General features: G+C 37.4%; 1 protein-coding gene across 1 annotated transcript; it reads left to right on the forward strand.

The window, feature by feature from the left end:
- The first annotated feature begins 228 nt into the window (after nt 1-228).
- On the forward strand, nt 229-12,808 carry LOC117323109 (nucleic acid dioxygenase ALKBH1-like). The gene is made up of 6 exons (XM_033878122.1): nt 229-431; nt 4,635-4,728; nt 5,528-5,687; nt 7,693-7,774; nt 8,835-9,028; nt 12,371-12,808. Exons 1-6 carry the CDS (start codon nt 291-293, stop codon nt 12,738-12,740), a joined length of 1,041 nt encoding a protein of 346 aa, XP_033734013.1. The 5' UTR covers nt 229-290; the 3' UTR covers nt 12,741-12,808.
- The last annotated feature ends 996 nt before the right edge of the window (nt 12,809-13,804 follow it).

A 13,804-nucleotide genomic window follows, 5' to 3' on the forward strand; every position in this document is an offset into this window, starting at 1 on the left:
ATACTTAAGCCTGGGCTTGATATTTTTTCACCACTTTTTTATTCATCCATCCATCCATCCATCTTACAATCGAACGTTAGGTTACGAGATCGCTCATTTCACGAAGCCATAGCTCTGTCAAATATTGATATTTTCGCCATTTTCTTATCATATTATTGATTAAGCTACCCTCTATCCATATATTATAGTGTCTGAATTTCCCCGGGCATTGCCGGGCGGTACCAGACTGTACCGGGCTGTAATTGTATAACCCGTGGTGAAATATTGTGACAGAGACGTTTCAGTCCGTTATGGCCACATACGCCGAAGAAGAATCTGGACCCGACGAAGTAGACAATTTCAAACCAATCTTTAAGAAGTACAAAAGGCGAGATCGTCCGCTCGATGTCTCTGACGTCATTGATTTTGACAAGGAAAAAAATTTACACAAGGTACACTCACCTGGGGAATTACTGCCCTTTTACACCTCGAATCCTACGTCAGTCTATTTTCAGAAGGAGTGTATATTTTTGATTTTCCAAACCTCAAGACCCTACTCTTTATTCTCGTATATAGAAAGTACCCATTTGATATGTTATTTAAACAGCTACAAACCTAAGAAACACATATTCCTCAAGGACTTGGTTCAGGTGAAACACCAGCTGTTTAGCTGATTTATATATATTAGTTGTGTGAGTCCTTTAATCAGGTCGGGGAGAAGTCCTGATTTCACTATTATAGTGGTATTACACTATAATTATATGTATAATAGCTATATAAACAGTAGCAAATCAAAGCATTTCCACCAGAAAAAGTATACGTGACAAAAGCGAGAGTTACTGTTAGTAGGTACACGTAGTAGGTTTTTTAGGTGCTGTGAAACAGTTACCTTATTCTGTCACCAACCACCAACAAATTTCGCTAGAACAACTTTATTTTTTTCGTGGGGGGGGAGGGGAACAAATTTTGCTGATTCAACGATAAATCCCAATGAGTTCAGGATGGAACCGGAAATAATTTTCCCCAAAAATTGCTTATAACACACTAGACAATCTTTTCTCCTTCCGTGAAGTATTTGTTTGTGATTAAGTAATATGATTCACGCTTTTATGTTTGAAGACATTTTTTGAATTTAGATAATTTATAGAAAAACAGCTTAAATCATTCCCAATGACCTGTTTTATTCCTGTGTATTCCGAACTATTTTATATTTTCTGTGCAAATTGTTGCTTCCTGGTTTTTGCTAGGGGAGATAACTTGTATACACTCTATTTGATTCAACACTGGAAAGTCACTAGGTTGATAAAGGTGGCCCTCGGCCATCAAATATTGTTGTAGTCTCGGATTTTCCAATTGGAATTGAAAAGTGAAATCTGATTGTTTTTACATTCAATACTTAAAATCAAAGTAGAATACTTCCGATTGGATCGTCATTTATGAGCAATATAGACCACACAATAATAGTCATGCTGGTTGAATTGGTTGAAGTGATTATGAGAGGAAACCTAATGCAAGCTTGATTCTGATAGCAATAAAGAGGTTGAATGTTTTAAATTGGTCGATAGTGAAATGCTTGTACAAAGTATATAATATTAACGTGCGATTCAACAAGTCACCGGAACAGATAAGGAAGACCAATTCATCAGGAGCAAATTAACTTTCCGAGACGAGTTTCTTCCAAAGAAAGTTGCCAGATCTCTAATCAGGATACAGATCAGTTTAATATTACACAGAGAGAGAAAAAAGTAGTAAATTGAGTACAATTTAAAAATTTAGGAACCAAAATAAACTGGGGGAGTGTACATAATATCCAGGAGTCTTATATATAGGGAATCTCGTTGTGGTTTATCAAGAAACATGATGGACATCACTGTTTAATCCATCTAAGAATTAAACTTAATCATTATTAAGTATGCCATTGATTCAAGCGAGGTTTAAAAGCGTAATTCTTCGCCATTCATCTTAACATCTACGAGTAATTAATATGAACGTCACAACATAATGTATATACTTTCCCGTAATTTTCCCAATCCAAAAAGAGCCGCTGCAACCGGAAGTGGAGTAGTAACACAACATTTTTTCCCTTTTTTTTTTCAACTTGGGAGATGATAACCATCATTTTTATCTATTAGAGTTACTTCCCTTTGTTCCATTCAGTTAGTATAGAGAAAGAAAAACAGTGATTTTACAGAAAAATGCACAGGTGACATTTTGATTTTTAGCCCACCATCATCAGATGGTGGGCTATTCAAATCGCCCTGCGTCCGTGGTCCGTGGTCCGTCCGTCCGTCCCTCCGTCCGTAAACAATTCTTGTTATCGCTATTTCTGAGAAACTACTGATGGGATCTTTCTCAAATTTCATATGTAGGTTCCCCTTGGTGCCTAGTTATGCATATTGCATTTTGGGACCGATCGGAAAACAAGATGGCCGACAGGCATCCATCTTGGATTTTGACAATTGAAGTTTGTTATCGCTATTTCTGAGAAAGCATAGAAGGGATCCTTCTCAAATTTCATATGTAGGTTCCCTTTGGTGCCTAGTTATGCATATTGCATTTTGGGACCGATCGAAAAACAAGATGGCCGACAGGCAGCCATCTTGGATTTTGACAATTGAAGTTTGTTATCGCTATTTCTGAGGAAGTACTGAAGGGATCTTTCTCAAATTTCATATGTAGGTTCCCTTTGGTGCCTAGTTATGCATATTGCATTTTGGGACCGATCGGAAAACAAGATGGCCGACAGGCAGTCATCTTGGATTTTGACAATTAAAGTTTGTTATCGCTATTTCTGAGAAAGTACTGAAGGGATCTTTCTCAAATTTCATATGTAGGTTCCCTTTGGTGCCTAGTTATGCATATTGCATTTTGGGACCGATCGGAAAACAAGATGGCCGACAGGCAGCCATCTTGGATTTTGACAATTGAAGTTTGTTATCGCTATATCTGAGGAAGTACTGAAGGGATCTTTCTCAAATTTTATATGTAGGTACCCTTTGGTGCCTTGTTATGCATATTGCTTTTTGGGATTGATCGGAAAACAAGATGGCCGACAGGCAGCCATCTTGGATTTTGACAATTGAAGTTTGTTATCGCTATTTCTGAGGAATTACTGAAGGGGTCTTTCTCAAATTTCATATGTAGGTACCCTTTGGTGCCTTGTTATGCATATTGCATTTTGGGATTGATCGGAAAACAAGATGGCCGACAGGCAGCCATCTTGGATTTTGACAATTGAAGTTTGTTATCGCTATTTCTGAGGAATTACTGAAGGGATCTTTCTCAAATTTCATATGTAGGTTCCCTTTGGTGCCTTGTTATGCATATTGTATTTTGGGACCGATCGGAAAACAAGATGGCCGACAGGCAGCCATCTTGGATTTTGACCATTAAAGTTTGTTATCGCTATTTCTGAGGAAGTACTGAAGGGATCTTTCTCAAATTTCATATGTAGGTTCTCCTTGGTCAGTTGTATTGCATTTTTGGACCAATCTGAAAACATTGTCGACAGACAACCATTATCTCAAATTTCATATATAAGTTTCCCTTGTTTAAAAAGCACTGGAGGGATGTTTCTCAATTTATACAGATTAGTAAGAGGAAGGGAAAAAAAGAGAAAAGATCAATCTGACATGGAACCTATAAAGATCCTTCAGTGGTGGGCGCCAAGATCCCTCTGGGATCTCTTGTATTGAAGATATATTGTAACAACCAATTCACAAGCACATGGATCATGCACCTACCAACCACAACTCTCGCTTTAGGTCACTCATACCTTTTCTGGCGGAAATGCTTCAATTTGCTACTGTTTATATAGCTATATATAGCTATTATAGTGGAATACCCACTATAATAGTGAAATCCCCAACCTGTTAAATTAAAAAAACAGCCAGAAATATCTATATATAAAGACTGAACATGTCCCTATGGACCACATTACACGAAACATACCTTTTAACTACAGATATACGTATACAATCAAATAAAGACTTGTATAATTACCGATTCCAGACATCACAGCACAGTGGAACCTATACTCAGTATCCTTTCTGTTAAAATCATCCAATTAAAAGTCATCACAATTAATAATATAAAAACCAAAGCAACACTCATCAAATCAGACATTATATATCACAACGTTCTTTTCAGCTCACTTTATTGAATTATGATTTATATTTATATAATAGTAACACTAATTAAAAAAATCACCACTTTAAACAGGTTTGAGAAAACCACAGACCTATTAATATAATATACAAACTTACCTATTTTATACAAGTTCAGGTATAGCTTTATTACTGAAATTATCCAAATTTAGAGTCACATTTATTTAGTCATGAATCACTATATATATAAACATCATGCCAAATATAAGTTATTTGCATGTTGTAAGTTAATATGACTTAATTTAAATAACATGTATAGTGCAGGCTTGCTTCAATATTACTTTTGAATTTTAACAATTTCATGAGTCAAAGAATCAGTCTTGATCAGAAATCTAAATGTCAAATCACATAAAAAAATAGGCATGTTTCCTTCAATGTTAGGGAGTCGAAAAGAACATACTATCAAGGGTTTACAAAATCCCTGATTTATGGGATATCGAAGGAAACCTCTGTTTACAATTGTAATATTGTGCATCGTTTATCATTTAGGTGGAAGAGTTTAAACTGGAAGAGCCGGATCACCTTCTAACTGGTTTGAAACCTGTCTGTAAATGGAAAGGATATTGCCTCAAATCTAACCCAGGTAATTAAAAATATCCAACAACAAATTCAGTAATTAGTACAGCTTGGATATAAGTAAAATGGGACTTCAGTAATTAGTACAGCTTGGATATAAGTAAAATGGGACTTCAGTAATTAGTAAAGCTTGGATATAAGTAAAATGGGACTTCAGTAATTAGTACAGCTTGAATATAGTAAAATGGGACTTCAGTAATTAGTACAGCTTGAATATAAGTAAAATGGGACTTCAGTAATTAGTACAGCTTGAATATAAGTAAAATGGGACTTCAGTAATTAGTACAGCTTGAATATAGTAAAATGGGACTTCAGTAATTAGTACAGCTTGAATATAAGTAAAATGGGACTTCAGTAATTAGTAAAGCTTGGATATAAGTAAAAGGCTGTTGAAATGTTATATATATAACCACATATAACAAAGGAAGAAATATATTTCTTTTTTTTTATTGAATCCAAAAAACGTGTAACTAAAATTGAATATAATTACTTTCTCAAAATTGGAGAAGAAATGAGGAGAGGATAAGTAAAAATATCAATGTTCAAATATGTGAATCCTTCTTATTCCATTGGACCAAGTACATCTTAAAATAAGATAATGAACAACAAAGAAGTTTTATTGATGTTTCATATGTTTAAATTATGGGTAAAAAATCAGGAATTCTTCCTCCCAAATAGGGAAAGTTAGGCATAGTAGGATATGTTTTGGAAATAATAGATTTCTACACCGCGGTCAGTACCAGCATTCTATATGAACATTCAGTTTTTAGTTAATAATACATTTTTATATCTTTCTTTTATTTCAGGTTTTCTGTTCATAGTCAACCCATTTGAGAATGGCCATCAAAGGTACTGGGTATCGCGCTGTTTAAAGGATTATCCATGCCAGCCTAATGTCAGAAACCTTGATGCTTACATGGATGTTGGCGATGTCAACATTTGGAACTCGTCTGTAGAAAAACATAAGTAAGCATTATAGATAAATAAAAATATTTGGAAAAATGTCGGTAAAAATTTTTACAGTGAAAATATCAGGGGAGTTATCTCCCCTGGATGGAATTCTTTTTTGTGCAAAGTCCAAACCTCGCTTGTTATTAGCTCACCTGGTCCGAAGGACCAAGGTGAGCTTATGCCATACCGTTGCGTCCGTCGTCCGTCGTCCGTCCGTCCGTCGTCTGTCGTCCGTCGTCCGTCGTCCGTCCGTCCGTCAACAATTGACTTCTTCTTCATAACCACTGATCAGAATTTGACGAAATTTTGTCAGAAGCATCCCTATGGGGTGTGGACTCAAAATTGTACAAATGGTGGGGCTGACCCCCAGGGGTCGGAGGGGCGGGGCCAAAAGGGGTCAATTTGGCTATATTAATATAAACGACTTCTTCTCTGAAACCAAGCAAAGGATATCGCTCCTATTTGCCTGGTAGCATCACTATGGGGTGAGGATTCAAAATTGTACAAATGGTGGGGCTGACCCCCTGGGGGCCTGAGGGCGGGGCCAAAATGGGTCAATATACCTATATTTATATCAACAACTTCTTCTCTGAAACCAAGCAATGGATATTGCTCATATTTGCCTGGTAGCATCACTATGAGATGGGGATTCAAAATTGTACAAATGGTGAGGCTGACCCCGCGGGGGCCTGAGGGGCGGGGCCAAATGTGGTCAATTGGGCTATATTGATATAAACAACTTCTCCTCTGAAACCGAGCAATGGATATTGCTCATATTTGCCTGGTAGCATCAGTATGGGGTGGGGATTCAAAATTGTACAAATGGTAAGGCTGACCCCACGGGGGCCTGAGGGGCGGGGCCAAGAAGGGTCAATTTGGCTATATTGATATGAACAACTTCTCCTCTGAAATCAAGCAATAGATATTGCTCGTATTTGACTGTGAGCATCCCTTTGGGGCCAGGATTCAAAATTGTACAAATGGTGGGGCCGACCTACCTGGGGCCTGAGGGGCGGGGCCAAAAGGGGTCAATTTGGCTAAATTGATATAAACAACTTCTTCTCTGAAACTAAGCTATGGATATCGCTCATATTTGCCTGCTTCAACCCCCGGGGTAGGGATTCAAAACTGTATAAATGACAGAGCTGACCCCCGGGGAGCTAAGAGGCGGGGCCAAAAGGGGTCATTTTGGCAGAATTGATATAAACAACTTCTTCTCTGAAACTAAGCAATGGATATATCACTCACATTTGTATGGTAGCATGGTCATGGGGTTGGGATTCAAAATTGTACAAATTTTGGGGTTGACCCCCCCCCAGGGGACTTAGGGGTGGGGCCAAAGAGGGTCAATTTGGCTAAATTGATATGAACAACTTCTATGAAACAGCTCATATTTGACTGGTAGCATCCTTTTGGTTAGGGATTCAAAATTTTATAACGGAAGGAACTGACCCCAGGGTGCAGAGGGCGGGGTGCAGAGGGCGGGGTCAAAAGGGGTCAATTGGTTTAAACAACTTCTTTTCTGAAACTAAACAATGGATATCGCTCACATTTGTGTGGTAGCATCTGGGGTTGCGCCAAAAGTCAATTTCATTTCATGGATTAATGCATTTTTGGCAGAAAAACCTCACATACCCATATAAAATGCCTATGATATATTGACATAGCAATACCAGTGACAATATACTTAATCATCATTCTTGTTTCATATCTCATGAAATCCAGGTGAGCGATACAGGCCCTCTGGGCCTCTTGTCCTGTCTACAGAACAATACAAATGTGTATCTCCAACCATGAGTAATGACAACTGCATTGTTCATTGTAGGGAGTGGGAACACCCTCATTAGTCTTCTAGAGAAAAATTATGAACGTCACACATTGGTTTTCCCTAGTACAGATAGTGACTTTTAACACAGACCATTTTTTAAATTATCAGTTTTGAGAAATACTCTTCTTTTGTTGCGGAATTGATGATATTCTGCTTCCTACTCCTTTATACAAAATTAGATCTTTTTTTTAGAGATGATATTACCAATAAGGAATGTCTGATGATGAAGCTACGCTGGGTAACCATGGGATATCACTACCACTGGGGAACAAAGGTAGGTAACTCTTTATTTTATCTCTGCATGGTTACTCACTCATGTGAATAAAGAGAACTAACTCTTTATTCTGTATTTTGTATCATTCATTGTATTTATACCCCTAAAACGAAGTAAGGGGCGTATACTGGAATCAGTTTGTCTGTCCGTCGGACGTCCATCTGTTTGTCTGTAGACACATTTTGTCAGGACAACTCCTAAACAGAAGGGCCGATTCCAATGAAACTTCACACACATATTAATGATCATGTGTAGATGTGCATGCCACTTATTTTTTTTCAAAATTATGGTTGCTATGGCAACTGGTCATTATAAACAGGTTTTCCGATAAGAACCATAACTTTCAGTTTGTGCGGACAACTCCTCCTTAACCGAAGGACCGATTTCAATGAAACTTAACACAAATATAGAGGACCATGTGTAGATGTACATGTCACTCTCTTTTTCTCAAAATTATGGTTGCTATGGCAACTGGTCACTATAAACAGGTTTTCTGATGAGAACCATAACTTTAAGTTTGTGCGGACAACTCCTAAACTGAAGGGCCGATTTCAATGAAACTTCACACAAATATAGAGGACCATGTGTAGATGTGCATCTCACTTTCTTTTTCTCAAAATTATGGTTGCTATGGCAACTGGTCACTATATTACTTAGTTATCTTAGTTAGCCTCTAATTAAAAGTTCCAATTCACCATTGACTCGTTCAGATTGCGAGGGTATTAGTCAGCCATCCTGGCGACAGTTCTAGTTCCAGTCTGTAACTGTCTATATATATAGCTATCCAACTCTAAAAACATTAATTTTTCCATGGTTATCCTAGAGAACACTCTAGAAACCATGCAGGGATCTTTATCCAGCATCTCATTTAAACATCAGTTTATGAACTGTCAACATTAGAAATTATTAACAGATATTGTAAGAGATATATTGGACAAGTTGAGATGCGATATCGCCATGATATGTATAGAATGGATTAATCAATCAATAAATATATTTCAGTATAGAAGCATGTTTACACAAAGGGACTGATAGTGCTCTTCACTTGTTTATTTATCAGAAATACTACAAAGACAGCAAAGCTCCATTTCAAGAAGATATGTCACGCCTGGGTCGATACGTAGCCAGTGCCATAGGATACCCTAAGTTCTCCCCAGAGGCTGCTGTCCTCAACTACTACCATCTCGACTCGTCTCTCAGTGGTCATACAGATCACTCCGAGTTCGACCATTCTGCTCCGCTTATATCCTTCAGGTAACAGAAAGTCTATCATAGCCTTACTTTGATACATCCAATATCTTGTATAAAATATTTATACGGGGAATAGTAAAAGTTATGAATATTATTGTTGGGACAAAGTTAACTAATGAGCCAGTAATTGACATGGGTGAGGTACCACATATTGTAGTGTATCCATCACTCCAGATCTCATTGAACCTGTTTATTAATAAAAGATTATGTTTTGGTGTTTAAAAAATGGAAAAAAAAAGTAGATAGGGTTATAATTCATGTCATGTCAATTGTTTCTGAAAAGGTTTGACTACAGTTTAAACATGTGTCAAATGAATTTGATCGCATGTACCTACAGTCCTTAGAGATAATCTGTTTACACTCAAAAGGATATAACCTACATCTGCAGTCTAAAGGGAGATAACCTGTATTGTTTTACCTGCAGTCTTAAAGGGATGTACGTTTATTTCCTAGTCAAAGGGATATAACCCGTATTCTTTGACCTTCTGTCTTCACGAAGATAATCATTGTTTGTTTATCTACATTCTAAAGGAAATAAACAGTAATTTACCAGTATTCTTTACCTACAGTGTAAGGGAGATAATCTATATTCCATCTTAAGGGTGATAATCTACAGTGGAACTTCGTTAACTCGAACTCGGATAACTCGAATACCCCGCTTAACTCAAAGTACCTCGCCGGTCCCGACCGAATTCTCTCTTTATCTTAGTAAAAAAAACTCGGATAATTCGAATTCGGATAACTCGAAAAACTCGGATAATACGAAGTAAACATTTGGTCCCAACAATAAAAATCCTACTTGAAATGTTCGAATAACTCGAAGTATAATTTTCGTCCATCGGTGGCAAACGCCGACATTTTTTAAGAGCTAAATTCCGTTTGTAATACTGAACATATCGGCACTACTAACCTACATGCTATTATAAGTGTTTCATAAATTCATAAAAGAAATTGTCCGTTGAATCTTATAACAACAAGTCTTGGTGATAAAAAGTACTGCTTTACTTACATCAGGTAATTTCCCAAGGCGGTCGCCGATATCAGTACACACGATAGTCAACAACTCATCTACCCGTTCGCTCAAGCGGAACTAATCTCTGACACACCGGTAGATCTACCCGGCTGATGTTTTTACAGGTGTAGAAATGACACAGTCACCGGCGCCTATTAAATCTTTAAACTGCTGAAACAATAGCGTAATTACTGCCGAGGTGTTCAGAGTACAACTGTAACGGTCAGTGCTGTCTATTAAATCGGATAAAACGCCAACTCAGTTACAGTAACATTTTATACGCACATGCGCAGCCCAACTTCCGGTGCTAATACACATGGCGTGGTTATCAATAAAAAGTAAGTAGGCCGATCAAACAGTATTTTATATATGTCCAATAAAAGGTAATGGTTCTGTTACGTTTTGTATGCAATCTGTGTTAAACTTAAACGGTTATTTGTTTTGACATTAATAACTTGTTATTTTGTCGAATTCCGTTTTATCGTTTACCTTTTGCAAACATGACTTGCACATCAGATCGTTATTGAAGTGACTTAGTGAAAGAAACTTTATCGTGACTGTATACCGGCAAAACTACACCAAATTACAAGTGACCTAACGAAACATTACATATATATTTACATGTATTGACCAGTCTTCACACTAAACTGATGAGCGACAGAGCGAAGTTATAATGATTATATAATGTTGACAAATATTGACCAAACTTTTCACCAAAAACGATAACTCGCTTAATTCGAACACTCGGATAACTCGAAGTGTTTTCGTGGTCCCGTCGACTTCGAGTTAACGAAGTTCCACTGTATATTCTTTTACATAAACTCTAAAGGCAATATAACATGTATGCTTTTTAGCTCACCTGGACCGAAGGTCCGGTGAGCTTATGCCATGGTGCGGCGTCCGTCGTCCGTCCGTCCGTCCGTCCGTCAACATTTGCTTCAAATCGCTACTAGTCAAAAAGTTATGAATGGATTTTGACCAAATTTGGCCAGAAACATCCTTGGCAGAATGGGAACAGATTTTGCATAAATGGTGACTCTGACCCTAAAGGGGGCAAAGGAGCGGGGCCAAATATGGGAAATAGAGGTAATTCCTCTAAATCGCTACTTGTCATAAAGTTATGATCGATTTGAACCCAATTTGGTCAGAAACATGTTTTGAGGAAGGAGAACAGATTTTGCATAAATGGTGACTCTGACCCGGGCCAAAGGGGTGGGTCTCAATAGGGGAAATAAATGTAATTCCTTTAAATCGCTACTAGTCATAAAGTTATGAATGGATTTGAATCCAATTTGGTCAGAAACATCCTTGGGGGAAGGGGAATAGATTTTGAATAAATGGTGACTCTGACCCTCAAGGGGCCGGAGTGGCGGGGCCCAATAGGGAAATTGAGGCAATTCGTTTAAATCGCTACTAGTAGTAAAGGTATGAATGGATTTGAACTTGATTAAGTCAGAAACTTCCTTGGGGGAAGAGGAACAGATTTTGCATAAATGGTGACTCTGACCCCCAAGGGGCCAAAGGGGCGGGGCCCAATAGGGGAAATAGAGATAATACCTTTAAATCGCTCCTAGTCATAAAGTTTTAAATGGATTTGATCCCAATTTGGTCAGAAACATCCTTGGGGAAGGGAAACAGATTTTGCATAAATGGTGACTTTGACCCCCATGGTGCCAAAGGGGTGGGGCTCAATAGGGGAAGTAGATGTAATTCCTTTAAATCACTACTAGTCATAAAGTTATGAATGCATGTTGTAACCTTAGAGCAGTTAGGATCCCCACACTATAACCATATATAGCATTGTTTGATGTTGAGAAACAAAACAAATTGAACATGAACGTTATTTTGACATTTGGTCAAATCAAACCAGGTGAGCGATAAAGGCCCCATGGGCCTCTTGTTTTACCTACAGTCTAAAGGGAGATACATGTATTCTTTGCCTACGGTCTAAGGGGAGATAACTTGTATTATTTACCTACACTCTAAAGGGAGATAACCTGTATCCTTTACCTGCAGTCTAAGGGAGAGAAACTGTATTCTTGGTCTACTGTCTAAGGGCAGATAATCTGTTTATTTAAATACCTGCAGTCTAAGGGAAACAATTTGTGTCATTGGCAGGGAGATATTAAACTGTATTTTCTGTCTACAAATGATGTGAATTTTTTTCCACTGTTATTCTGTATTCTGTACCTATAATATAGTCTGTTAAAGGGTAAACCATTCATCGACTGATTGTTTTGATCAAAATTTATGCTTACCTGAAAATAACCTTTTGCATTGAAATTTTAATTGTTAGTGAGTATACGCCCAACATCATTATTTTGAATTTTCAGTTTCGGCCAAGATGCCATCTTTCTGATAGGTGGAGAGACAAAGGAGACTGAGCCAAGTGCTGTGTTCTTGCGGAGTGGAGACATCTGTGTCATGAGTGCATCAGCAAGACTTGTTTATCATGCCGTTCCCAGAATAATGGAGACTAATGAGGAGAGAAATCACACTTGTTTTGATATATCAGATGTTTCTATGTTGGACTCAGAGAGTTGTCATTCAGACAGTGGTGTATCTACAGCAGACAGACAAATTGTAGAAAGGCTGTTTAGTGATGATTGGGACCTTATGTCAAAGTATCTCAGCCAGACGCGAATAAATTTTAACATACGACAAGTTCTTGTGCCAGACCGTGAGTTTCCTGCAGAATCTTGAATGGTATCGTGTTCATAGATTAATGATAAAAATCTCCAGGCCAAATAAACAAATTCTCTTTTTTCTTATCAAAATAGTTTGGCAGATATTTTGACCATGAGTGTATTTGCTTGAACGTAAATTGTAATTTAAATCTTTAAGGTATGAATATTGTAAAGATTATTTTCCAGGACAGAAAAAAATTCCAAGAAAAGGGAGAAAAAAACGATACTGATACATGCTGAAATTAAAATTTATTTTTGCATCAAACTTTTGATAAAATGTTGTAGATTTGCACTATTAGAAATAGCAACCTTTAAGATTTTCGAGTACTGAGATAGCAAATAGAGGTCTTTGTTTATTTTGCCTGAAAACCTACATTGTCTTTCGCATTAAAATGTTTTTACATCTATATTTGGATTTATATTTTGTTTTCTAAAAGGTATCCTGCAACTGTGCCTCAATACTTATGCTAATAGCTCCGTCTTTATAAGGGAGTATGAAAGTGATACATTTTCTGTTCTGTCTCACCATGTCACGATTATCATTCAACTAACTTCAAGAAATCTGGGCATGTTTTGATCAAACTTTATTATACAGTTATTGCTGCATTGTAAACACCAAGATCATGATAACTACACAAAGGCAATATTCAGTTGAATATTGTGGTTTCCAAGCAGCATTATAAAAAAATGGTGTCGGATGTTTTCAGGTGTGTGGGTCAATGTTTATTTATAGAAAATGTGAACTGAATCCTGCATCCACTTGCAGATGTTTGAGACAAAGTGTGAAGTACTGTAGATCATGATCAAGCTTACAGGTCACACTCTGGTCATCTGGGAATGGGCATTCACAAATAATTGTGCATTTTCAGAGAAAAGAGACACTATTGAACTCGGTTAATCTGTTATAAATTTCATTAAAAAGCTTCAGAACAGACTCTACAAAAATTGTTGGAGTCTGGTCAAAGGGCAATAACTCCCACAAAATTGCAAGAATTGAACTGCTGCCTCATCCACAAGTTTACGCCGGGCATTACTGTCAGAAGAAGGAGACATATTCCTGGTCAGATGGAACTTTAATAA

Source organism: Pecten maximus, chromosome 3 (genome assembly GCF_902652985.1).
Source record: "Pecten maximus chromosome 3, xPecMax1.1, whole genome shotgun sequence".
In the NCBI taxonomy this organism is placed as follows: domain Eukaryota; kingdom Metazoa; phylum Mollusca; class Bivalvia; order Pectinida; family Pectinidae; genus Pecten; species Pecten maximus.